Raw genomic sequence first — 26,542 nt, 5'->3', positions numbered from 1 at the left:
TCTATCAAATCATCTGTATTACAATCTGTAATTGGTGTTATTATTTGATTACTTGAGTTCTCTGTTTTTGTATAAATTGTGGTGTTGATCTTGTTGATTTGGCATTGATTGGTGGTGTTGTGGTGTGGATTGTGGAGTTGTTGTGTCGATTACGCCGTGGATCGTGCGTAGGTGTGATTGAGCTTGCGATTTCAGTTCTTCCATAACTAAAATCGCAACATAAAATCTCAATTCACTTGCTTCATTATGTCATTATGTGGATATGGACTTAGGAAAACAAGATAATTTATGTGGAACTAGTTTTTCTATTTGCTTTGGTTATTACTGTGCGATTTGTTAATTTATTTGTATGTGGAGATTGACGTAGTTTGAACTACACGACGGTGACGGTGGACACATACCTCTCTTAGTATTGGATATTCATCTGCTCGAGCATTCGGACCACCTGGCGACGGCGACAACGGACGGCGCAGCGGCGGCGGCAGCCCAATGTCAGCAGCGGCGGTTTTCAGGCGGCGGCAGGCCGATGTCAGCGGCGGCGGTTTTCAGCCGGCGGTGGTGCTGGGTAGAGAGGGAGACCAAGAGAGAATAAGAAGAAAGGATTGGGGGAGATGACCATTAATAATTAAAAATATTAATCAAAATAGTTAATTTTGGTCAAAACCTGATTAAATGAGTTGATCGTGTAAAAATAGACGCATCTGTTAATTTAGGACCGATTCTGGTCCGAATTCATTTGTGAATGACCAAATAATCAAAAAGATAATGTTGAGGACCAAAGATAAAAGGGTCATATGTTAAGGACCACATTTGGCATTTACTCTAATTAAAATAAGTATTTGTAATATTATAAACAACAAAAAAATATTTGTATAATTGTAATTCTCTCAACCCACTCTCAATGAAACATTTCATATTTTAGGAGATGATTGTATACTATTTTAATACTCCATTTGATATGAGTGTAGTATAAAATAAAAGAAATAACAAAAAAAGGAAATGTGTAATACTACTACTATTTACAAAAGAATGAAAAAGAAGCAAACTATTTGAACGAATAAATAGATCACCAGTTTCGATTAATAAAATCAACTCAATTATAACTATGTATACTTCTAATAATTTAAATATAAATATATTTATAAATGATATATCTTTAATATAAATATATATTTATAAATAATTTCAATATATTTAATTAAACTAATACATTATATATAAAATTGTATATTACTATACCCAAAAACAATTAATGTTATGTAATATTGTTCTTTGTTTGATATTAATATTAATTTAATTTCACTTTATATTATTATCTATTGGTGTTTCATAATTACTTGGTTTAGCCACATTTTAATTCAAATATAAACCTATTTCAAAATTTTGAGAAGTAAAAAGAATAGAAACATGAGTAAATAAAAAACAATTCAATCTATACTTAAATATGTTACTTATTTCAAAAAAATAATTCGAAAAATGTAAAGTCCAATAAATTAAAATTTCAAATTAAAACTTCTAAATATAATAATAGAGTACAACACTTAAATTAAAACTATATTCTATTAATAAAAATGTATACTATAAATTGCATAATTTTATACCATTATATAAAATCAAAATTATTCTCCAAAAAGCCCACTAAATATATTAGACTAAAGTCCAACCATTATACATTGATACTTCTCAACCCTAAATGCGGCCTACGCCTCCATATCTCTCTCTAATCGGCGGCGGAAATCATCTCTCCGACCAGAGCACAACTCCTTCTTTCTCGCCAGCTCTCCTTTCGTACAGCCTCGGCGGTTGTCCCGTCTGTAGTGCCGCCTCACCTGCCTGCTCTGCCTCTCGTTTCACGTATCCGCCGCCTCATCCCGCCTCACAGACGCGTCGCCGACGTCAGCTCTCTTTCTCTTTCCTCTGATGTTCTTATTCTCCGGCGGGTAAAGATCGGATCTTTGAAGCGGCAGCGGAGACGCCATGTTAGGGAGGATGAGAGGACGCGAAGGACGGATTTGAGGGGGTAAATCGGAGGTTTTGCGTTGGATTTTGGTGGGTCTGCATCGCCTAGCCGTTGCCGTGGCTCAGCTTCGTTGCTGACTGCAATCAAAAATTCAAAATATCAGATAATTAGTCCACTAAAATGCAGATTCAATTAATGACGTGGGTATATATAAATGTAAATCTTACTCCCTCCGTCCCCCATTAAGAGTCACACTTTTTTGTTTCGGTCCGTCCCCAATTAAGAGTCACACTTCATTTTTACCATAAATAGTAAGTAGGTCCCACATTCCACTAACTCAATTTACTCACATTTTATTATAAAACCAATATAAAAAAATGGGTCTCACATTCCACTAACTTTTTCAATCAACTTTTCTTTACATTTCTTAAAACCCGTGCCCGGTCAAAGAATGACTCCTAATAGGGGACAGAGGGAGTATTTGAGAAGCCACTATTGCTCAATAGGAGCTGCCTTTTTTCTATCCAATAGTTGCTATTTTACAAAATGACCAAAAGAGTAAATAAAATAGATTCACATTTTCCCTCCAAAGAGGGTAAAAATGTATTTTCAATAAACTGTCACTTTAGATTAGTAAGATGGGTAAGTAGGTCTTACATTCCACTAACTCACTTCACACACATTTTATTATAAAATCAATATAAAAAAAATAGGTCTCACATTCCACTAACTTTTACAATCAATTTTTCTTTATATTTCTTAAAACTCGTGTCCGGTTAAAGCGTGACAAATCGGGAACGAAGGGAGTACTTTATTCCCTCTTTTAATTCACTCTCTCTACTTTAACCTTTAACAAACCAATTTCTTAAATTCCTTGCAAAAAAAAAGTCACAGCTACCATGGGACGGATGGAATACGATATACTCCTTCCATCCGTCATTATGAGTCTCATTCCTTGGAGGCACGGATTTTGAGAATTGTTAAGAAATGTGGGTGGAAAAAATTTAGCGAATATGAGTCTCATTTGTATGTATTAGTTTTAAATGAAATGCGAGTGGAATGAGTTAGTGGAATGTGGGATCCTATTACCATTTATAGTAACAATGAACCGAGACTCCTAGTCGCGGATGGACTAAAATAAAAAAACGGGACTCCTAATCATGGATGGAGGGAGTAACAACAAAACCACTTCATCGTAGCTATATCTATCTTTAAAAAATACTCGAAATATAACAATGACATATTATTAATAATAATACTCTCTCCATCCCTTAGAAATAGACCATATTTGCTATTAACAATACCATATTATTAAAAATAATACTCTCTCCATCCATTAAAAATAGACCATATTTGCTATTTTTAGATGGAGTGAACTACAAAAATGATTCTTGGACTATGGGTTTATCTCGTCCATAGTCCCTGGATTTTAAAAATATCGTCAGACATCTCTGGACTAAAAGTTTTTCTTGATCGCCAGAGAGAAAAACCCATAGTCCAAGAACCATTTTTGTAGTTCAAGGATGTCTGGCGATATTTCTTAGTCCAAGGATGTCTGACGATATTTTTAAAGTTCAGGAACTATGGACGAGATAAATTTATAGTCCAAGAACCATTTTTTTAGTTTACTCTTTTAGATGTCCCTTAAACATGGAGTACCTAAATCTATTGAAGGAAATTTTTTCTCTCTAATAAGGTGGGATATCTACTCTGATTATTTCTTTCTATCTCTCTTACTCTAACAACCATGCACTAAAACTCGTATGGTTTCAAATATTGCTATTTTTAGGAACGAAGGAAGTATCATTTTATCAGCATATCATACTTGATTATCACATTAATTTCATTTCTGACCAAATATAGGACAATTTAAAAAATTAAAGGATAGAGTGATGTAACAAAATCTCAAGGAATGGAGCAGCTCTGGAACATCTGTTCAAAGTTGATTCAATTAATTTGTAAATATTGGATAAGTTAGGAGTTGGTTATTATTAGATTAGGACAGTTGTCAGTTATGTGGCAGTTCCTATTTATTAGGAAAGTAGTTATTTGGTAGTTATTTTTGTAGCATTATAAAAGTATGGTTGTATACTTAGTTTGTAATAGATCTTACTCAATTAATAAAACAATGTTTATAGCCTACTACAATTTCTTTACTCTGATATGCTTTTACCACAATAAGTGGTATCAGAGCTAGAGCGATTAATATTTCCAGGTTTGATCCCCATCCAAATTCAAAGGAAATATGGCAGGCAATGGAACAACATCTACTTCACAATCCCAAATTCCAAATTTTAGGGGAAATAAATATCATCTATGGAGTCTTAAAATGAAGACTATGTTCAAATCCCAAGAATTGTGGGATTTGGTGGAGAACGGTTTTACTGAACCGAATCCGGCACCGGCTGTGCCCGATCAGCAACTGAGGGAGAATCGCAAGAAAGATGCTAAGGCGTTGTTCTTCATTCAATCAGCGTTGGAAGATGATATATTTCCAAGGATTTCGGCAGCAAATACAGCCCATGAAGCATGGGAAATACTAAAGAAGGAATATTTGGGTGATCAGAAAGTAATTAAAGTTCGATTGCAAACACTTCGTCGAAGTTTTGCGGAATTGATGATGGGTGAGAAAGAAACTGTGCAGAATTATTTGTCGAGAGTGACTGAAATTGTCAGTCAAATGGGATCGTATGGAGAAAATATCAGTAATGAACAAGTTGTGGGAAAAGTTTTAAGAAGTTTGAATGAAAGTTTTGATTATCTTGTTCCTGCCATTGAGGAGTCGAAGGATCTGTCGACTTACACATTTGATGAATTGATGAGTTCTCTGTTGGCTCATGAAACCAGGGTGAGAAAACCTTGTGATAAAGTGGAAGAGAAGGCATTTCAAGTAAAAGGAGAGTCTTCTTATAAAGAAAAGATTGAAAATTCTGGAGGTAGATATGGCAGAGGCGGATTTCGCGGTGGATTTCGTGGCCGAGGCCGTGTCTGTGGAAGAGGACGTGGGCGCCATGATGAAGGACGTCAAAACAAGTACAATATTCAATGTCATTATTGCAAGAAAAATGGGCACAAAGAAGCTTTCTGTTGGATCAAGCAGAAGCATGACCAAAAAGCAAATTTCACAGAGAAAGTGGAAGAGGAAAACAATCTATTCATGGCACACACAAATATAGTTGCTGATGCAAATGAAAGAATGTGGTTCGTGGACAGCGGGTGCTCAAATCATATGTCCGGGTCAAGGTCACTGTTCAAATATCTTGATGAGAAGCAAAAGGGAGAAGTGCGTCTTGGAGATGACAAACAAGTCTCTATTGAAGGCCGAGGTACAGTGGCTATCAAAACTGTCCAAGGTGATGTCAAACTTATACATGATGTGCAATATGTGCCTACCTTAGCCCATAGTTTATTAAGTGTTGGTCAATTGATGGCTAGTGGATATTCTATTGTCTTTAATGATAAGACTTGTGCCATTAATGATAAAAACTCAGGTCATACAATAGCTCTTATTAAAATGACACAAAACAGAATGTTTCCTCTTGATGTGTCTAATGATGTTGGTAGTGCACTAGTGGCTAAAAGTGACATTGAAACTAGACTATGGCATTTTCGTTATGGGCATCTGAATGTGAATAGTCTAAGGGTCCTAAGTCAAAATGAGATGGTTGTTGGATTGCCAAAAATTGGAGAACATGTCTTTTGTGAAGGGTGTGTGTATGGTAAACAATGCAGGCAGCCCTTCCCTTCTGGAAAGGCTTGGAGAGCGTCACATATTTTGGAGTTAGTACATGCTGATTTATGTGGGCCAATGCAAACCGAATCTATTGGTGGAAGTCGATATTTTTTGCTATTTACCGATGACTACACTCGGATGAGTTGGGTATATTTCTTGAAATTAAAATCTGAGGCATTTGAACATTTCAAGAAATTTAAAGTGTTGGTGGAGAATCATAGTGACAGGAACTTGAAGGCTCTTCGCACTGATCGTGGTGGTGAGTTTCTAGGTCATGGATTCACAAGTTATTGTGAGGAGCATGGGATACGCAGAGAGCTAACGGCACCCTACACGCCTCAGCAAAACGGCGTGGCTGAGCGAAAAAACAGAACGGTGGTTGAAATGGCAAGGAGTATGCTGCAATCTAAAGGGTTACCAAAGAAGTTTTGGGGTCAAGCCGTTGCAACTGCAGTATATTTGTTGAACATATCTCCAACAAGGGCAGTCATGAATCAGACTCCTTTTGAAGCATGGAGGGGTAAGAAGCCTCGGGTAAGACATTTGAAAGTCTTTGGTTGTGTTGCTTATGCTTTGGTTCCGTCTAACTTACGTCGTAAGCTTGATAGCAAATCTGAAAAATATATATTCATTGGCTATTGTACTGAAACTAAAGCATACAAGCTATATAACCCGGTGAATGGCAAGGTCACAGTGAGCAGGGATGTCAGATTTAATGAGGAAGAAAGGTGGATATGGAATACTGACAAGAAGCAACCAGGAGCATTTATTGAATTTCCAGATCCTAGGCATGAAGAACCTGAGGAGAATGGTAGCAGCAGCTCGTCATCATCTGACTCTACACCACCAGACAGCCCGACTCAAAACTCGAGCAATCATAGATTGTCTCACAACTCAGCAAGCAGCAGTTCAGTAGGCAGCAGTTCAGCGAGCAGCAACACAGAATCACCAGCATCAAACTCACCCTCTGGTTCCTCCTCAGATGGAACATCTCCAAAGCATTTTCGTTCACTTCGAAATATTTACAGGACATGTAACTTCGCATTATATGTTGCTGATCCTATTTCTTTTGATGAAGCTGTAGAACACAAAATATGGCAAGATGCAATGGAAGCTGAGTTAGACGCCATCGAGAAGAACGAAACATGGCAGCTTGTTGAAAAGCCTGCAGAGAATCTGATAGGGCTAAAGTGGGTGTTTCGCACAAAGTACAATTCTGATGGGAGTATTCAAAAGCATAAAGCAAGGCTAGTCGTGAAAGGATACTCACAACAACATGGAGTAGATTATGAAGAGACCTTTTCACCCGTTGCTCGATTCGAAACAGTAAGAATGTTTCTTGCTGTGGCTGCACAATTACAATTACCTGTGTATCAGTTCGATGTGAAATTTGCATTTCTCAATGGCGAGTTAGAAGAGGAAGTTTATGTTTCACAACCTGAAGGTTATGCTATCGATGGGCAAGAAGACAAAGTTTACAAGTTAAGGAGAGCTCTTTATGGGCTGAAACAAGCCCCACGTGCGTGGTATAGCAGAATTGACTCTTTCTTTCGAGCAAGCGGATTCACAAGAAGTGATAATGAGCCCACTCTCTACTTCAAGAAGCAAGGTAACAAAGATTTCCTTGTTGTTTGTGTATATGTGGATGATATGATTTATATGGGTTCATCTCAAACATTGGTCGATGAGTTCAAGTCTAATATGATGAATGAGTTTGAGATGACAGACTTGGGTCTATTAAGTTTCTTTCTTGGACTTGAGGTAAAGCAAAGCAAGGATGAAATCTTTGTGAGTCAAGAGAAGCATGCTACCGACCTTTTGAAGAAATTTCGCATGAGCAACTGTGAAATTGCAGAAACATCTATGAATGTTAACGAGAAGTTGCAGCGTGTTGATGGAACCGAACATGCTGATGGTACAACATACAGGAGTCTAGTTGGAGGACTTAACTACCTTACTAATACAAGGCCTGATATTGCTTCTTCAGTAAGTGTAGTATCGAGATATATGCATAATCCAACGAAGCAGCATCTTGGCGCAGCTCGAAGAATACTCCGTTATGTTGCTGGTACGTTAAAATTTGGATTATGGTACGCTAAAGTTTCAGACTTCAAATTGGTCGGGTATACCGATAGTGATTGGGCAGGGTGCTTAGATGATAGAAAGAGCACATCAGGAAATGTTTTCAGCCTTGGTTCTGGGGCTGTAACTTGGAGTTCAAAGAAGCAAGAGACGATAGCACTATCATCCTCTGAAGCAGAGTATGCAGCAGCTACATCAGCAGCACGGCAGGCTTTGTGGCTCCAAAAATTGCTTACTGATTTTCCCCTTGATCACAATGATGCTACAGTTATATATTGTGACAACAGGTCTGCTAACGCAATGGCGAAAAACCCGGTTTTTCATGGAAGAACAAAGCACGTAGATGTGCAGCACCACTTCATACGCAAGTTGGTTGCAGATGGAAAGATTCAATTGAAGTTTTGTGGTACAAATGAGCAGACCGCTGATATCTTCACCAAATCGCTTCCGCAAGCTAAACATCAGTTTTTCACATCTCAGTTAGGAGTATGTGAGTTTGAATCAAGGGGGAGTGTTGAAAGTTGATTCAATTAATTTGTAAATATTGGATAAGTTAGGAGTTGGTTATTATTAGATTAGGACAGTGTCAGTTATGTGGCAGTTCCTATTTATTAGGAAAGTAGTTATTTGGTAGTTATTTCTGTAGCATTATAAAAGTATGGTTGTATACTTAGTTTGTAATAGATCTTACTCAATTAATAAAACAACGTTTATAGCCTACTACAATTTCTTTACTCTGATATGCTTTTACCACAATAACATCTAGATTCTCCAAAAAAATCGAGTGATATAATTTAAATAAACTTGATGTAGAAGAAGCATAGCAATAAAATAACAGTTAAGATGTTGCGGCAATAGAAGATTCCATAAAACATACATTCCCAAAGACGACGTCGTAGGAGGATGGGGAGCGGAAGTGTCCACAGACAGCTTGAAGTACAACGTTGGCTCTAAGGACTGTTTTGGTATGTAAAATGTATCGGAAGGTGGATGCAGTTTTTGGGCAACAATGCCCCCACTCAGTCATTCTATCCATAGAGATTGGAAGCATCTGAAATTAAATACTACTACTACTACTATATATAGATATATGGGTCAAACATAGACGTTTAGAGATAGACATAAAACAATCAGCTCGAAGGAGAATATTTATTTTTATCTCAGGTGAAACATTTTCCGACTCAAAATTCTTATATTTCTTTCCAATTCTCTTGTACCTTCATGACTCTTAGATCGTCAAAGGCATCACCACTTTAACAATTTCAATTTTCCTTCTCTCTGTTTTTTATTCCATCATGATAGGCCTATTCTCGACGGATCTTCCTTTCTTCGCTTTCTTTTTATTGATAGCAATGATTGAGGATGGAATGATGAGATTATATTGATATATGCAAATGCAGCTGATTTTGTTTTGTGATTTTCTTAGGTGTATGAATTCTTTCATTACTTTGTTCTACCTAGTTTTATTTGTGATTTACAATTAGATCAATACAATTTTTGTGATTCGAACGAAAGAAAGCTAATATATATATATATATATATATATATATATATTATATTATATATATATATATATATCTCGGAATTCGCATCATTTCTTGTATGTAATAGGAAGATATCACAGATTGTTGCGGATAAGTGATTATGTATAGCTAGGTTTAATTTTATCAAAGTAGAAGAAATTGTGATTTGGTGTGCATTTTCAGCAACTGGAGGTTATTTGATTTGAGTTTACACTTGTCTTCGTAGACATGGATCCACCTACTGATGATATCGAGCTTAAACCCGAGACACTTGAAGAAGAAATAGAGGGTGGACCTTTGTTTCATTGTGAGTTTTGTGATGCTGACGTAGTTGATAAAATAGCTCAATCATTTCTCCCTGGTTTGGCTTCGGCATGCATTGACAACACGACCGGAGGTCTCTTTAAGACCCCTGCTAATGTGGCTGTTGACATCAGGAAAGAAATGGTCGATTACCTTGTCCAACGAAGTGAAAATTTCGTGGCTGAATCAGTTGTCCTGGAAGGTGTTGGGGATGTGGAAGTATCAGCAGACTCTTATGATATTATATCAGATTTTGTTGATGATTTTGTGCATTCAAAAAGAAATTTCTTCAGTCGAGTTTCAGGATGGATACTGAGTGAGAAAAGAGAAGATTGGATAGATGATCTTGTACAGGAGATGGAAATAAATGGATTTTGGTTGCTGAACCGGAGGAGCACGGTTGCACAAACGCTCTTGAAAAATCTCGATTTCAGAAACACATATCATTGCAACATGAATTTCAAGTCCCCGGGAGACTTAGAAAAGCACAAGTTGAGCTGCGGTTTTAGGACATTGTCCTGTAGTAATGAGGGATGTGATTCTTCGTTTAGTGCGGCTAAGATGGAGCATCATGATTCTACCTGTGCTTTTAAAATGCTTTCATGTGAGCAGAAGTGCCCGGACATCATAATGAGACGGGAGATGGACAGACATTGCATCACTACATGTCCAATGAAGCTTGTCAAATGCCCCTTTCAATCAGTAGGATGCCAATCCACTGTTCCTCAACGTACGATCGAGCAGCACAGATCTGATAATCTCCCTAGCCATCTGCTTTATGTCCTCCAGGTTTCTCACAAGGGAGAATCACTAGAAGCTCTAAAACAAAGGGTGCAAGAACTGGAAAAGGTAAGTCTGCTAGTGCTAGTGTAAACAACTTGCAATGAAATTGAAGATAGAAAAGCTCTGGCAAGTTTTCTACACACTAATGATTCCTTTAAATCTTATAGAGCCATATTCATTTGAACCACCATATCTTTCTAGTTGAAATGCAACCAACATGTGTAATACTGGATATGAATTCAACATCTTTCAGTGGATGTGTGAAACGTCTTATTGCTTTATTCTCGTGACAGATAGCATCTCCCGGACGATTAGCATCAGCTCGTGATGCTAGATCTCTGACTTATGTGGTTAGGGATCTTGAAGCAAAACTTGGTCCTATAAAGGTGCAGACAGAGAAGAAAAGCGATAAAGATGTTAAAGATTTGATTGATCTAAGGGAGGATAAGACAGACATAGAGGCTAAACAAGTCAGGTTTGATGCTAAAAAGGAATCAATTGCTGAGACATCCCTCACCCCCAATGAATCATTCAATTAGTATCAAGAATGGGTCACCTCGTGGGGAACAAGGGAAGTAGGGAAAAAAAAAAAGAAATGTAATATATATAGATAAAAACACCATTTAATTTAAATTATACAGATACGAGTATCAAGGCAGACCAAAGAGTAGCACATGAGCTTTGATTGTCACTGTACCGTGTTTTTCATAAATTCCTTTTTTGTATACATAAAAATCATCATTTGAAAATATAAGTGCCTTGTATTCACAAATATTCGTTCAAAAATGAAAGGAAAAATAAATTGCATTCATTTGACATCCATAAAACATAGTACCCTCTCCGTCTGCCATTTATAGTCTTATTTTAATTTAGCGTATGAAATTATTTTATTTTGTAAAAAAAAGTAGATAAATAAGTTAGTGGAATTTAGATCTCACTTATATATATTTGTTATATAATAGAATGTGGGGTCATATTCTAATGATTATAGCACTCTAATCCAAAATCAAGACCAAATCTCCACCCTTAGATTTTAAAATGAGTGGATGAGATTAAATCTTACGAATCTCAATAAATAGTAGACAAAATATCAACAAAATGGTAATATCATCATTATGTTATCATATGATAATTTTCGTGAATGTTTTTTTATATCAACATAGTGTATTACAAATATCAACAATATGACATACGAAAATATCAACACATATTTATTGAGATTTTTACATGGTTTTATTGAGATTTTTACATGGTTTTATTGAGATTTTTTGATGTATTTGTTGATAAAAATCTGGTTATCAACATTTACGAAAACTAAAATAAAAAATATCAAATTTCATCATTCGAACGTCGTCGGAACATATGCAATTTGGATCTCGTTGGAATCCTTATAAAATTATCTTTAATTTGATATATTTTTTGCGAAAAAATAATTTAAATCGAGAGAGTTACGTAAACTTAAAGTTTTAAGATGATTTTAATGAGAGGAAAATGACATTAATACTCTCTAATTTTATTTATTAATTTTCTTAATTAAAAATATAATCCATGTGGCATTATTTCAACCACTAGATCTTCTAATCTAATGACTAAGATTTACTCTTAGTTTAGGATTGCTAATTAGTTAGCAATTGATCACTCCCCATAAAATGTGAGTGTAGTGAGTTAGTTGAATGGTGGGTCCATTTACCTAAAATGAAAAAAAGAAAATGAGACTTTAAATCATGAACATCCCAAAATAGCAAAATGAGACTTTAAATCACGAACAAAGAGAGTATTTAATTACGGTTATCAAAACATATAAAATTTTGAATTAAATTGCATAATTATTTATAATCAAAGCATATGGTATTGAGTTATAAAAACCAGATCCTATAATCGAGACATCTTTCGTGAAAAATATCAAGTCCAGCGAATTGAGCACGATTCTATAAAGTAACAATACAAGCCATTCTCGAATGACGATCCTTTAGTAGCAAATCTATTTAATAACAAGGGTACAATTGTACCCCAAAACAATAAAATGATCATTTGCCATAACTTTGACTTAGTTCGATTCCATCTAAGCGCATAACATATGATTGAATATAATAATTTTTTATTTGTTTTTCTCATTTGTTAAATACATAAAGTATATATATATGATTGGATAGGGGAACGATCCATTGTTAATTCAACGTTTAATTGCTAACTATAATTAATTTAAAATTATAAGATATGTAGAAATTTAGTGGTCTATAAATTGTCATGTGTAATTTCGTTTTATTATTATTTAAATATAAAAAGATGAGAAAACTACCAAAATTTGGGTTTGGATCAAAATCTTAATATAGAGTGTTAAACATATCAATGTCATTCATTGAATATGTCAATGCAATTTAGTATTGACATTTTACATGTACTATATTGACATAAAACTGTTACTTGAAAAATATGAAAATTCAAAAAATTTTGTGAAATTTTGACATCGGAATATGTGCAAATGAGATCTCATTAGAATCCTTATAAAATTATTTTTAATTTATTGTGTAAAAACAATTTAAATTGAGATAGTTTTAATCATTTAAAATTTTGAGATATTTTTTTAAAGTTAGTTATAACTAACTTTTTTTTAATTGACATTAATATCCTTATTTGATATTTCTGTACATTGTATTGATATTCATAACTAAATGATTTTGTACCTTAATTTAATGATCCAATGGATATCATTTAGTTATAGTTAGCAATTTAAGAATGAATTAATAATATAACACACCCTGATTGGATATAATCTTTATTATTTATAATTTTTAATTATACTCATATTTGGTAGTATTATAGAAAATATGATGCATTTGTTTCGGTTAAAATATTTAAATCTCTTTCTAAATTGGAGTAAATTCTTTGTTACATGAATATCTAAGAACTTTCATTTAAATAGTGATATTTCTAAGTAAACACTAAAAAATAATTTATTCTCAATATATAATTAAGTGATTCATTGGGAAAAAAAAACTTGAGACAATATAATAAAAAAAATTCATAAAAAAATTTGAGACAATATTTAAATCGCTTTCTAAACTGGAGTAAATTCTTTGTTACATAAATATATAAGAATTTCCATCTAATAGTGATATTTCTCAACTAAACACTAAAAATAATTTGTTCTTTATATACAATTAAGTGATTCATTGCAAAAAAACTTGAGACAATATAATAAACAAAAAAATTGATTGAATTTTAATCGATGTAATTATTTATCGTACTCTCAATGTAAATTTTCTGATCCATCATTGGTATCGGGTGACGAAAAACTCGCACATATTGAGACAATATAATAAAAAAAACTCCCATAAAAAAATTTGAGACAATATTTAAATCTCTTTCTAAACTGGAGTAAATTCTTTGTTAGATAAATATCTAAGAACTTTCATCTAATAGTGATATCTAATAGTGATATTTCTCGAGTAAACACTAAAAAATAATTTATTCTTTATATACAATTAAGTGATTCATTGGAAAAAAACTTGAGACAATATAATAAAAAAAATTGATTGAATTTTAATCGATGTAATTATTTGTCGTACTCTCAATGTAAAATTTCCGGAACCGTCATTGGTATCGGGTGATGAAAATCTCGCACATATTGACAAGTCAAAGTAACGCATGACCAACATGGTATGCTAAATGTTTAGGGTTTAGAAATGGATAACTACCGAGATCTTGTACTTGATTTATACAACAAGAAGTATGCGTATCAACGTGGTCCAAAAGTGGTATACCATACTCCCTTGTCATCAGTCATCTAAGATAGGAAGTGATTTCAGATAGACGCCAACAACTGTCCACATCTATCAAGGTTGAGAATGATTATTACTTACTTCTACAAGATACACACTTAAAGATCTATTATAATCATGAGTCTATCGACTGATCTACAATGTAGAAGGACTATTTATTCTATATAAATTATTTTTCAATGAATTTAATCATCAAATATTAAAATGACAAAACATATGATAGATAAATTTCTTCTCATGAATGCAACAGGAAATTGGATTTTATCAACATGAAACATAATTTTTAGTATATACCCTAAATAATTTAACATTTGTACTCAAAATATAATTCAAGGGAAACATTGTTTCAGATAGATTTTTTGTGAAAGGGTTTAAGTATCCTTTGATGTGTTTTGTTATTTGAATTCAATTTTTATCCATTCTTTTTTTGTAATCAATCTTGTTGTTGAGTAAATAAACGTAGACTTTTACAATTTTTTTTTTTAATTTCGTTAGGTGATTGACCGAACCTATTCTTCTTAATTTTGTACATTAAAAAATTCAAAAACATTTTAGATATTGAAAAGTTATTACTCTAAAAATAATTTTGCAATGATATGAATTTTAATAAAACTAAAATGAAGATTACTATTTTTTATATTTAGGACAAATTGTCTGTAAAGTTATGAACTTTCAACATAATTTATTTTTTCCAATAAACTTTAAATATTGCATTAAAAGATATAACATTTAAAATTCCAAAAAAAAATTCAAACTATATTAAAAGTTCATGATTTACTGGTAATTTGCCCTTATATTTATTACAAATCAATCAAAATATAATACTCTTATTAGATAAAATTTTTAAATATAGATAAGAACTAATGAATGGTCCAAAACAAAAAAAATAAAGTTATTTTTAATTAGTTGTCCATTGTATTTAATAGAAAAGGAATTGGTGGTAATAGAAGAGAAGATGGGGGGAGTGAAAGCGGTGGCCGTCATCTCCGGCGCAGATAACGTCAAAGGATTCGTCCACTTCATCCAACACTCTTCCGGTAATATTTATATAATAATCTCTTCTTCTTCTTCTGTTTAGTGATTGAGTAATTATTAGGTGAATCATTGATTAATATCCTGTATGTAATTGTTAATTAAGGTACCCTCGTGGAAGGAAGAATCAGCGGACTCCGTCCAGGCCTCCATGCCTTTCATATCCACGCTCTCGGCGACACCACCAATGGCTGCAATTCTACTGGTCTCTCTCTTCCTCTTTCACCACACACCCTCTTCATTTCTCTCAACTAATTCCCCAATTTTATTTATTTATTTATTTCTCAGGACCTCATTTCAACCCTTTAAACAAGCATCACGGCTCTCCCTTAGATGATCAGCGCCACGCCGGTGACCTCGGAAACATTGTCGCCGCCTCAGACGGTGCGTTCATACCTCATTACTACTTTTTATTTCTCACAATTAAATTAACCCAATTTCTTTTTTATATTTCAGGAGTTGCTGACATTTCAATTATTGATAATCAGGTAATTATACAATCACTAGGTGTGAAAGTATAACTATTTACCTACTCTAGAAAACAATACATTACTAATATAACTCAAAAAATCTAATCACTGACAACATAAGAGTCGTTCAATTGCCATGATTACTTGTTATTAAAGGTTATTATGACTAATCTTTATCTCTTGTTCGGTTACATTTTTCTCAAAAATTCGGCTAATGATTAGATTGTATCTCATGATTAGCCATCTTACCTTCACCTCTAACTAATTTAATCCTAGAAAAATTTTATTGTGACTTGTCACATATATTGTATCTCACTATTAACTCGTTTAACGAACCGAGCATCACCATAATACTTACTCCATATGGATACTGCTCCAACCTTGTACTCCTTATTTACAGATTCCACTGAGTGGACAGTACTCCATTCTAGGAAGAGCTGTTGTTGTACATGCTGATACTGATGACCTTGGGAAAGGTATAAATTATAATCACTCTATTGCACCTCCTTGTTGATAATTTCTTTCTTTTGCTGTCTTTGACATATCATTAACAGGTGGACATGAACTTAGCAAAACTACCGGAAATGCTGGTGCAAGAATCGGTTGCGGTATGTTTAGTAATCATCTCGTCCCCTTTCTTTACCTTCTATTGTGGATGGGAGTTGTGATAGGATGATTAGATGAGGGTCTATGAGTGATAAATACTCTTGAACTACTTCTTTTATTTACTTTTTCCGGGGATAGTATATCGCTGTCATCTACCTAGTTCACCACTACAGTAAGGTCTCATTAGGTTCCCCTACGAAGGGTTGATTTATAAGACAAATGAAACATTCAATTTTGATCATGTGACGAGTAAAATTATCTGTGGAATTATATTGTTAGCCTATTTCGGTTTGCTTCTTGCTTCTACTTAATTCTGTGTGGAGCTAATCTATCATTACAGTCTTGTATTCAGTATCATTTTGATTTATTTGGCAGATGTGGAGCAGTTTTTGTGCTGATGAATTTTCTGTCGTGTTCGGCAGGAATAATTGGGCTCCAGTCATCTGTTTAATGATAAAATGTAGAGAGACGGAGAGAATTGAATTATGATGGCAGATGCCCTGCTCTGCAAAACGGTTGAATAATTTCTTTTGAAGTGACAATTTTTTTTTGTTCAAATGCAACTTGGTTGAATTGTTAGCTGTTCTGAACTGAAATTGTTACAACAAATAGACAAGATATTAACAGTTACTAAGCTGTTCTGCAACACCTCTGTAATTCCATTTTTCAGTAGTATTGCTATAATTGAAGAAGGCAGCAAATTTATCAGACAATGGATCTAGGTAGTTGGGAACCATATGGTTAAAACAGAATATTTGAGTTATACAGGAAAACTGAATCATGTGGTTAGTGAACATCAACACATTGCAACCCTATTGGCTCTTGGTGAAGCAGAAACAGAATGTCAAGAAAAGCATTCTTCCAGTATCAGTGCACCTCCTATCCTCTCAACCATGTGTTTCGATATGAGGAGTTGTCACGCAGAGAAGCATCGTGGGGCTTGTATTCCATTACATAGCTGTGGGGAAGCTTCAGATGGCGCTTGATTGAGTCCCTTAGTGCCATCACAGCCTGGTATTTACCAAAAAGAAAAACATGCCTGTCATACAAGGAAAGAGGAGAGGAGAGAGGAACAGGAACACTTCGCATCATGACAAAAAGATACCCAACCTGATGATCAGATGCATTGCGGTTCCAAACACTCAATATATCCTCATTAAAACGGATACTCAGTACTGCACCACATATATTATCACCATAATCAAGTTGATCTCCTACCAACGCTAGAACCTGCACATATCAATAGCTATGCAACAATTAGTAGACAGCATTTACGAGTAAAGAAATTTGTGCATAACATAACTAACAAGTGCAAGACCACAGTTTAATTATGAGAAGCTTACATGCTAAAAGGAGAAACATATACCAACGCAACAAAAACAGGAACCCAACAAGTAAAAGCAAGACCAACAAGACCAGAGTACTATACTATTCAGCTCTACCGATGATATGCCATTGGATAGTATAATAGTATTTTACATAACAGAAGCCAGAGCATAGACACTGACACAAGAAACGTTGCTCAAATGGAAACTCTGTAAGTACTTCTAATTTCTAAATCACAACAGGGGCGGACAGCTATAGGTGAGCTAAGATTTAAGATATCAACGAGAAGGGAAAATGAGATCTTTTTTCATTAAGTGGTCAGTTCCATACCAGGTCTTCCCAGAAACGGCCTGACACAGCCTTCTTAAGTCGAATAATCCATTTCCCGCCATTGCAGTTAGCAAAATCCTGACAAAGAAGATATATAGTTGAGGATATTACACTTCAATGAAAACAACGGATCAAAAAACTACTAGAACAGTCCTATGTACCTCCCATAGCGGACGAATACCCTCCTTGAACAGATGCAAATCTGTTGGGCTTGGTAAACTTGAAGGACGGGCTAGGTGACAATAACAAACCCAAAAGGCTTCAACCTGGACCAGTTGTTGAGTAATGATGCATTCGAGAATACAAACTTGAGTTTAGGTGAAGCCCAATGCAACAAAAAGAGAAACTTACCGTACTGAAATCCACAATCTTCTTTATATTATCCTCATATGATGTCTGAGTTCTGACTCCAGGAGTTCGACGAGTGTACCAAAATACATATTTATTCTGAAGATCATATAAATATTCAAAGATCAGAACTACAGGAAAGAAGAGTAAATTTTGAGCAACATTTCAACAATAGTTTACCCATTTTACAACCCCAATCTAGCTAGTTGCAGACTTTGAGATGGTGTGAAAAAGTTCCCAAGGAAATGTATCAATGAATGACCAACAATCATGCTTGTATTAAAGGATTTTGGGAAGTCAATATGTATAATTGACTGGTGGTGGTTTAAATTGATAATGATTTAAAATTCACCACTCTTCATCTCAGATTATTAATGTGGATTAAAACTCATATGATTAAAAATGTACTATTTGTTCAGAATCCCTAACCCCAAACAACCTAATCTTATTCCATCCTGATTTAGAATCATATGAAATGAGACATGACTAAGATTGATATCACTGGCTCACTTCCTATATCATGATTTTCAAACTGAGAGCTCTTAAAGCAAGATATATGGCCGAATGCTCGAATAGCGCAGCTGAAACATGAAAATTGCAGCAAAAGAAAATCGAATTCAACCGAATCTGAGAAAAAGGGAAGGAAACGAACTCTGAGGGGGTGGAGACCGGCCTTGAGATCGAGGATAAGGCGTTCTCTATCTTCGTCGGAGGAGGTCTGAGTGTTATTGCTAGCGTCGTTTTCCTTTTTCCCCGAAACCAATTCCATTTGCAAGCCCTACCTCTCTCTTCTCCCTCTCTCTCTCTAAGCTAAGTGGTGGAGATGTTTTATTTACAGACGTTGAAATTGAAAACATGATATTTCGTCATAGTTTTTATGTTGCTTCTCAATCATCCTAATTGGGCTTCTATGTTAATACATTTAGGTGGGCTGAAACCTAGCCCAATGATACCTGCATATATGAGCAATCTAATAAATTAGAGCTAGCCATTTTCGACACAAACACTTGAAATCCGACAAAACACAAACGAATTAAATGGGTTTGAATCAAGGCTTATCGGGTTTATTCTTATCATGTTGACCCATTAGGAACCCGATAATTTCGGGTTGGGTTTGAGTAACCCGTTAAAAAAATTAGTATTATTAAAATTGTTATAATTTAATTTTTATGAAAAGTTAACTTTAATTTTTATTCTATAAGTTCAAGTAAAATAAGTTCAAATCGTGCAATATCAGGTTTTAATCGTGTAAATCAAGTTCGAGTGGTTATCGTGGCATGTCAACTCATATTATATTGTGTCGCTAGCAGGTTCGTGTCAGGTTCGCGTTTCAATTGAGGATTTCCTTAACGGGTGAGATTCGGGTTAGACCTTATTGGGTTAGGTCGTTATCCGGTCAACTCAATAACAATCCAACCCACACGACAATTTGTCAACCCTAAGAGATAATCTATTTTTTAATGGAAGTAAGATTTTATTCAATGGGGTGGTCAATCATGGTGTGAACATTCACGAGGAAATCCATAATTGTGATGGCCTAAGACTTGCTCTTATGTGATCTAGCTCAATTAACCCTAAGGATATGATCTAATCTAAAAAAGTTAGATATAAAGGAAAATGGTAGGATGAAAGAGATGGAAAAGGTGTAAAGAGATAGAAAACCTCATTAGAACCTATGAACCTTCATCTTAAAGAAGATGACAATCCAAGACAACTTTCACCTAAGCAATCACCTACATTGGCTCCACAAATCTAGATACACCACAAGCAGATTGCATACCTTTACTTAATTAATTAAAATATTAATCAAGCTATCGTTCAACAACGAAATTTATAAATCACCCTCAAATGGATAGAGAAACTTATGAGAATCACCAAAATTAGCGCAAGACTTTTTCACGTAAAAAAAAATACAACACTCTTAAAAACTAAATATTATAATAACAACATAACACAAGGATAGCGGATCCATCTCACAAAAATATAGAGTAAAACATAATATAGAATAAATGGAAGAATAGAAAATGGAAGAAAAGTGTGTAAGGAAATGACCTCTTGTAGACCTAAGAACCTCCATAAAAAAGATGATGACAACTCTTGGCAACTTTCATCCAAGCAACAATTTTTACTAAGCGACTAACACCAGGCTAACCACAAAGCAACCATAGCCCAACTATGGATTTCCAAACATTCATCTCACCCAACATGGGTATGGACTCTCAAAAGGACACTCTTTGAACTAATCTCTAGCCTCTTTATTACAAATGATACAAAATACCTTATTTATAGAAGTGAATGATTGGAAGATGAAAAGTCACTCAACCTAGGGTTGGAATATGAAAAGACACTCAAAATAATTCAACAACTGGTCTTTTGGAATCTTCCTGGACAAAAAATTTCGGCCATGTGTTCTCACGCATCAAAACGCCCGGTCCGCGCAATCTCTCTGGAGTTTTCGTTTCTCAAATGCGTGGCTTCCGGGCTCCGATTGAGGAAGTTAGGGTTTCTCTGGTTAGTTACCAGATCAGTCATTCTCTATACGTTTCTGTATCAGTTGGTATCATGGCCACCTTATGGTTAATGAAATCGCTCGGAAACGCGTGCTGAAAATAAAGATTAAAATCGCAGACTAATCAAGTAGGCTAGCTAAACCAACTCACGTACGTGCATGTGCATGGGAAACTCGTGAACTGACCGACAGACTCCCTAGACTTATCTATGTGTTATCGAATACGCAATCCGAGGCTATTTTCAAAACCTTAACTTACAAACACTATTAATTAGTATAGGGAAGTGAGGATCGAATCTCACAAGGATGGGGGGGTAAAAGCATGTGTTAGGGACATTCTGGGAGGATTTTGGCTGCTGCCACATAACTAAGTGGGTTAAGTATTATCTACTTGACTTGGAAGATAAAACAGGACTCTACCTAAACTGATCAACTAGAGTAGCAACGTTCCTAAACATGCATGAACGACTAAACATGAAGCAAACATTTGAATTTAAACTAAGGTAACTAAGAACACCTGCAACTACAAGATCATTGATATGCTCGGATTTTGCACTGTTTTAAGGCCATTATTTGGTCCGTTTTTGATGTCATGGCACTCTACACGTCCATTATTTGCATATTTTGTCTATTTTGGTATTTTGACGTGTTTTGTGAGAAATGTGCATAATTGAGCCGAAAAAGGGAAACAAAACACAAAGTCTGGAAATCTGGAGTCAGACGGCGACATGCGACCGCCGGCGCCTGGCGGGCAGAGCAGTGCAGCGGTCCGCCTCGAAAAATTACACTTGGAAGAGATGTCTCGCCCGGCGACTGCCGGAAGTCGTGCGGCGGTCCGCCGCCGAAGGAACAGAGTCTTTGGACTCCAACGCGGCGACCGCCGGCCAAGGTGCGGCAGCCCGCCGGAGAAAGGCGGCGAATCCGAGATGCCCTAGATTTGCTCCAAGATTTACCATATTTTGAAGATCTTTTTCTTCTACAACAAGGATTGACTTTCCTCTATAAATAAGACTTCAAGCTTCATCAAAAAGAGAGCTTCTACTTGCAAAATAATTCACAGAGATCAAAAGCTAGAGTACTTCGATTGTGCAAGGAGTTGGAGAATGATTTCAAGAACATCAAGAACGACAAGGATTCAACCTACGGGTTTTATTTGCTTTAGTTTTATGTTCAAATTGTCTTTCCTTCAATTTATGTGTTTAGCTTATTCCATTATGTGTAACTAAACTCATAGGATTTGTAACACCCCTTACCTAATTATTTTAATAATCAATAAATAATGTCACATATTGGTATTAATCTTGAATTGACAGAAAAATCTTTTTTTTTTTTAATATATAGATACTTTATTTTCCTTTATTTGGCAAGTAGGAAAATTGATATATAATATCTAGAACTAGAGCATAAACCTGTTTCCAAGATTCTGAATATATATTTTTAAAACCTAGATAACGAAGAAAATAGAATGTCCATTATACATTAGACATTCTATACATGCCACATCTGACATATCAAACATAATTTTTCAAACGCAAAGGCGAGCTAATGACCTGAGCAGTTGTACAACAAAAGAGCTTGTGTGATCCTCTAATCTGCATGGGGGAAACAAGAAAGGAGTGAGCTTCAACAAGCCCTGTAGTATATACAACATTAGAGCAAAATTTCCGGAGTTAAATAAACTTTATGCAACCCACATATTTATAAAATTTATTACCATGAATTTCTCTCTCCATAATCAACATCCTTATGTCCATATACATATGTTTACTTAAAAAGAAATAATCAACAATACATCTGACCTTTATATCATCCTCTCTTGATTTTGAGGCTTACCGAAATCATAATCATACATCACTTCATTAAAATATCTAGAAAATATGCAGTTATAGTATACATGTCATCACTCACACAGTTTCAACACATATATACTTACCAGATCTATACATATTTATTCTTTACCAACACCAACAACCATTTAAATTCCACATTCATATAGTCGCCATTGCTCTCGATGAATTTACCACAAAATCGATATTCACATATCCATTCATAAAATATGTAAGACAAGATACAAAATAAAAATAAGCTAACCACACCAATTATTGAATTAAACCCAAAGAATACATTACGATCTTATTCAAATATCAATGCATATTCGGATGACAGATCACTAATATTTTCACATATCCGAACAAATATAACCCCTTAAGTGCTTGGTGACCGACTGGGATACACGGACCAAAACAGAAACAGAATCCAGAATCAGAAGAATCCAGAATCAGAAGCAGAAGCGGATTTTGTCCTTGAGAGGACTCCACACAGACCACCCATTTAGGGTGCAGACAGATACGAGATAATCATATACAAAGATAGATATCATATACCATAGACAGAGAGATATCAGATACAGAGATAGATATCAGAGACAGAGATCAGAGATATCAGAGACATATACTCATTCTCATCTCAATATTTATTCCAAATAATTTCTAGCATAACATTTCAGCAACTTTTTCAGACCATATCGTATCAAATGAACAAATTAGATTCCAACTCTCTCCATACCATCACACATCCAAAATTCACATAATTCATGACATAAACAACATTACTGATCACCCACAGAGTGTATAACTGATTAGCATACAATATTATGTATGCAATCACATAGACTCAATTCAAGAATTAACACCTGCTATATAATATATTACTCCCTCCGTCCCAGCTAAGATGACACATTGCTTAGCCGGCATGGGGTTTTAGGAGTTATTGGTTTAAGTGTTTAATTGAAGAGAGAGAAGGTGGGTGTAAGTATTAAAGTAGAGAGATAAAGAAAGATGGATATTTTAATAGGAGTGAGAAAAATGGTTGAGTGTATTAATTGGAGAGAGAAAGTTACCAAAAAAGGAAATGTGTCGTCTTAGTTGGGACAAACTAAAAAGGAAAACGTGTCATCTTAAGCGGGACGGAGGGAGTACTTTATAACCCAATGCAATCGATCAAGTAGGGGCATAACGTAAACTCATTCCCTTCCCCTTTTCATATTTCATTACAAATCATTCAACAACTCATCACATTCTAATCATTTACTTCATAATCTCTTATTCCATAATTAATCATAATTCATCGAGTTCACAAGTCACATATTCGCATATAATCACACAAGGACATTCAATTATCACATAAGAGCATAAAAAGAACTAAGCCTTTTTAAGTGCTGAGTATACTACCTCAAAATCCCAGACACCTTTGACATACGAATCACATTATCCATGCTCCTTCTCCATGTCATTTCCCGGCAGACCAGGGCAGTCTACTTGCAAAAATTATTATAAATTCATTTGAACTCGGATGAAGTTGAATTTTGGTCACATGGCAGAAGACACATAAAGCTATGGTCATTTAAAATTTCGTAAGAAAATGAGGTCGTTTACTTGGTTAAACCGGAGCTGGAATACGCTGCCAGAACAAGACATACTAGCTGTCTCCTTATTTTCTTTCACTACAACATGCTTTGTATGTAAAAATCATCAACTTTCACATTTAGGGATAGGCTGTCCTAAATTATCTTCCACCAAAAATAACTTTATCTCACAATCCAAATTTAGATTATGCAAGTAAGTAAATTCCCAAGCTAAATCAAATTAGCAAAGCAAGCTCCCAAGGTCCTATTGAAGAACTCTATGTTATCCCTACATTCAAACACCAAGTCCAACAATTTCACAATCACTTCTCAAAGTAGGCTGTGGAAACTATCAAGCCATCAAACTTGGATTTACACCTAGTTTTACTTAAATTCAAATTGGGGAAAAATATGAACTTAAACCCTCGCTTTCAATCGAGGATGAAATTGGACAAATAAAAGGTGAAAGGAGGTTGCTTACTTGAATTATTGGAGAATTCGCGATTGAATTAACGAAAAGACGAGGAATCGAGGTGTAGAAGCAACCATGAAGCTCACGGCTTCTGATTTCTCCATGGAGGCCGAGCTCTCCCTCTCTAAAAATGGATTTTCTTCCTATTCAACTTCAATTTATTACTATTTTTGGATGTTGGGTAGATGTGGGTTTAAAGCACAAGTTCTAAAATTAAGAGGAAGTAATGGGAGTAAGGAGTTGAGGGTAGTAGCGTGTTTTACATGCTTCCCGGAGGAGCCGTCTGGCGCTATCATGGTGTTGGCGCCATGGCTGAACAGAGAGAGAGCATGAGGGGAATGGAGCAGAGAGAGAGACGAAGAGATGGATGAGGAAAAGAGAAAGTTTCTGTTTTTATACCTATTCCAACTTTTTCTTTTTCTTTTTTTTTTTTTTCATTCTCTAATTCCCCTTTCTTTATTTTTCTTTAATTCCCCCAAAGACACGTTTCACTCCCCCCACTATATCATTATCCTTTTCTTTTCTTTTTTTGTTTATTTCTTTATCTCATTTTCTTCTTTTTAGTTTCTTCTTAATTTCTATTTTTTCTATTTCTTATTTTTCTAAATATAACAAAAAGGATACAATACTCCACCATATCATAAACTCTAAATCTTAACTCTAAATTTTAAATTTCCAAAAGTTAGGGATATTACAGGATTCTAGGGATGTGTTAGTAACGACTTTGGTTATACAATTCCAATTTTCTATTTAATATCCGTTTTGTTTTTACTTTGTTTCTTCCCTAAGCAATTCTGATGCTGCATGATTTAATATAGCTTGCTTCATAACTGTGAGAGAGTTTTAGCGAGTTAGATTCACTTAGTAGACGTTACAGTTAGCTTCCCTTAAAACAACACTGTTAATTGCGAGTGAGGACTTTTCAAGGGTCTTAGGAGCTTTATGGAGTTACGTGTTAGGATTGAAAACCCTAATTTTATAATCAACGTTTGCATCGCATGAGCATAAGCTAGGCGACTCGTCCTATCAAAGTAATAACTGTGCTAGGGTATTGTAGTTTGGAATTTGTATAACCATATCTATGAACGCACATCACTGGGATTCCCTTATCTCTATCGATTGTCTCTGTATTTTATTCGCATTTAGTTGTTAATTGTTTTTAATTATTTTCTGTTTTCAAAAAGTTTTCAAAACTTTCTGTTCTTCCAGATAGTAATTGAGTTCTAGTAGAGGATAGACACTTTGTTTTAACAACTAGCATGGATCAACTGAAATCAGACGTTAACAAGCATGGATCAACTGAAATCAGACGTTAACAAGCATGATCTACGAAATCAAACACCAATAAACTAGATCTAAGATATCCCAACACCACCAATTGCGAAAAACATCAAACAAAACATAAACCAAACTCAACATATCAAGATCTAACTACCAATTGCAAAAAGTATCCAACAAAACACAAATAAAGCTCAACATCATCAGATCTACAAAAACTCCAAGGTAAACTTCCATAACTTTAGAAAATAAACCAGATTCAAAACTCCAAGAGAAAAGATCCAAAACTAACAATGAAATATCTACGAAATTCTTAAGCTAAGATGTTCAAAGCACCAAACACTTGCGAAATGAAACTAAAAACGTTGCAAGACCGAAATAAAGATTGTATCTTCACTCCTCGGAGCGGTGGAACCACGATTTCAAACTAAAAACAGCCGGAACTAAGGATTCCTTCTGAACTAGGAGGCTGAGAGCTTTCTGGAGTTGGAGTGGATTTGCAGCTATGAACTCTATCTAAGGATCTGTGTGTTGAGAAAATGTGACCTAGAAGAGCTGGCTCTTCCTTAATGTTGCATCCCTTTATATAGGATGACTCAAGG

At 35.0% G+C, this 26,542-nt stretch overlaps 3 protein-coding genes and 1 long non-coding RNA gene across 6 annotated transcripts; 2 read left to right on the top strand and 2 right to left on the bottom strand.

The window, feature by feature from the left end:
• Positions 1 to 8,822: 8,822 nt before the first annotated feature.
• Positions 8,823 to 11,099, top strand: LOC125191391 (uncharacterized). Of its 2 annotated transcripts, XM_048088944.2 has the most exons (3): positions 8,823 to 8,939; positions 9,525 to 10,450; positions 10,678 to 11,099. In XM_048088944.2, exons 2-3 carry the CDS (start codon positions 9,527 to 9,529, stop codon positions 10,921 to 10,923), a joined length of 1,170 nt encoding a protein of 389 aa, XP_047944901.1. In that variant the 5' UTR covers positions 8,823 to 8,939; positions 9,525 to 9,526; the 3' UTR covers positions 10,924 to 11,099. The 2 variants fall into 2 exon arrangements, with proteins under 2 accessions (XP_047944901.1, XP_088914351.1); XM_089058225.1 differs by lacking the exon at positions 8,823 to 8,939 and having other exon boundaries at positions 9,354 to 10,450.
• A 3,957-nt stretch (positions 11,100 to 15,056) lies between these two features.
• Positions 15,057 to 16,920, top strand: CSD3 (copper/zinc superoxide dismutase 3). Of its 2 annotated transcripts, none has more exons than XM_048086155.2 (7): positions 15,057 to 15,203; positions 15,305 to 15,403; positions 15,487 to 15,582; positions 15,655 to 15,686; positions 16,069 to 16,144; positions 16,223 to 16,276; positions 16,697 to 16,920. In XM_048086155.2, the coding sequence occupies exons 1-7, from the start codon at positions 15,122 to 15,124 to the stop codon at positions 16,723 to 16,725; spliced, it is 468 nt and encodes a 155-aa protein (XP_047942112.1). In that variant the 5' UTR covers positions 15,057 to 15,121; the 3' UTR covers positions 16,726 to 16,920. The 2 variants fall into 2 exon arrangements, with proteins under 2 accessions (XP_047942112.1, XP_047942113.1); XM_048086156.2 differs by having other exon boundaries at positions 16,650 to 16,920.
• A 55-nt stretch (positions 16,921 to 16,975) lies between these two features.
• On the bottom strand, positions 16,976 to 19,128 carry LOC125188996 (eukaryotic translation initiation factor NCBP-like). The gene is made up of 6 exons (XM_048086154.2): positions 18,931 to 19,128; positions 18,282 to 18,377; positions 18,092 to 18,196; positions 17,931 to 18,008; positions 17,385 to 17,504; positions 16,976 to 17,285 (listed from the first exon to the last, which is right to left on the bottom strand). Exons 1-6 carry the CDS (start codon positions 19,045 to 19,047, stop codon positions 17,154 to 17,156), a joined length of 648 nt encoding a protein of 215 aa, XP_047942111.1. The 5' UTR covers positions 19,048 to 19,128; the 3' UTR covers positions 16,976 to 17,153.
• Positions 19,129 to 22,184: 3,056 nt separating this feature from the next.
• LOC125187101 (uncharacterized) lies at positions 22,185 to 25,055 on the bottom strand. Its single transcript, XR_007170563.2, has 3 exons — positions 24,672 to 25,055; positions 24,018 to 24,100; positions 22,185 to 22,379 (listed from the first exon to the last, which is right to left on the bottom strand). It is a non-coding gene; the product is annotated as an uncharacterized LOC125187101 (long non-coding RNA).
• Between the last annotated feature and the right edge of the window lie 1,487 nt (positions 25,056 to 26,542).

Source organism: Salvia hispanica, chromosome 5 (genome assembly GCF_029641045.1).
Source record: "Salvia hispanica isolate PSC_SH4W2 chromosome 5, Shi_PSC_v1, whole genome shotgun sequence".
In the NCBI taxonomy this organism is placed as follows: Eukaryota; Viridiplantae; Streptophyta; class Magnoliopsida; order Lamiales; family Lamiaceae; genus Salvia; species Salvia hispanica.
Note: the sequence above shows the minus strand (reverse complement) of the source record. Positions and strands in the feature narration are given on the sequence as shown.

Excerpts from the sequence above, each read along its gene's own strand:
- LOC125191391 (XM_048088944.2), top strand. The coding sequence starts at position 9,527 with ATGGATCCACCTACTGATGATATCGAGCTTAAACCCGAGACACTTGAA. Across the intron at positions 10,451-10,677 it reads GGGTGCAAGAACTGGAAAAG|ATAGCATCTCCCGGACGATT; the intron begins GTAAGTCTGCTA and ends TTCTCGTGACAG.
- CSD3 (XM_048086155.2), top strand. The coding sequence starts at position 15,122 with ATGGGGGGAGTGAAAGCGGTGGCCGTCATCTCCGGCGCAGATAACGTC. Across the intron at positions 15,204-15,304 it reads CTTCATCCAACACTCTTCCG|GTACCCTCGTGGAAGGAAGA; the intron begins GTAATATTTATA and ends TTGTTAATTAAG. Across the intron at positions 15,687-16,068 it reads TTTCAATTATTGATAATCAG|ATTCCACTGAGTGGACAGTA; the intron begins GTAATTATACAA and ends CCTTATTTACAG.
- LOC125188996 (XM_048086154.2), bottom strand. The coding sequence starts at position 19,047 with ATGGAATTGGTTTCGGGGAAAAAGGAAAACGACGCTAGCAATAACACT. Across the intron at positions 18,197-18,281 it reads AGATTGTGGATTTCAGTACG|GTTGAAGCCTTTTGGGTTTG; the intron begins GTAAGTTTCTCT and ends CAACTGGTCCAG. Across the intron at positions 17,505-17,930 it reads GCCGTTTCTGGGAAGACCTG|GTTCTAGCGTTGGTAGGAGA; the intron begins GTATGGAACTGA and ends TGATATGTGCAG.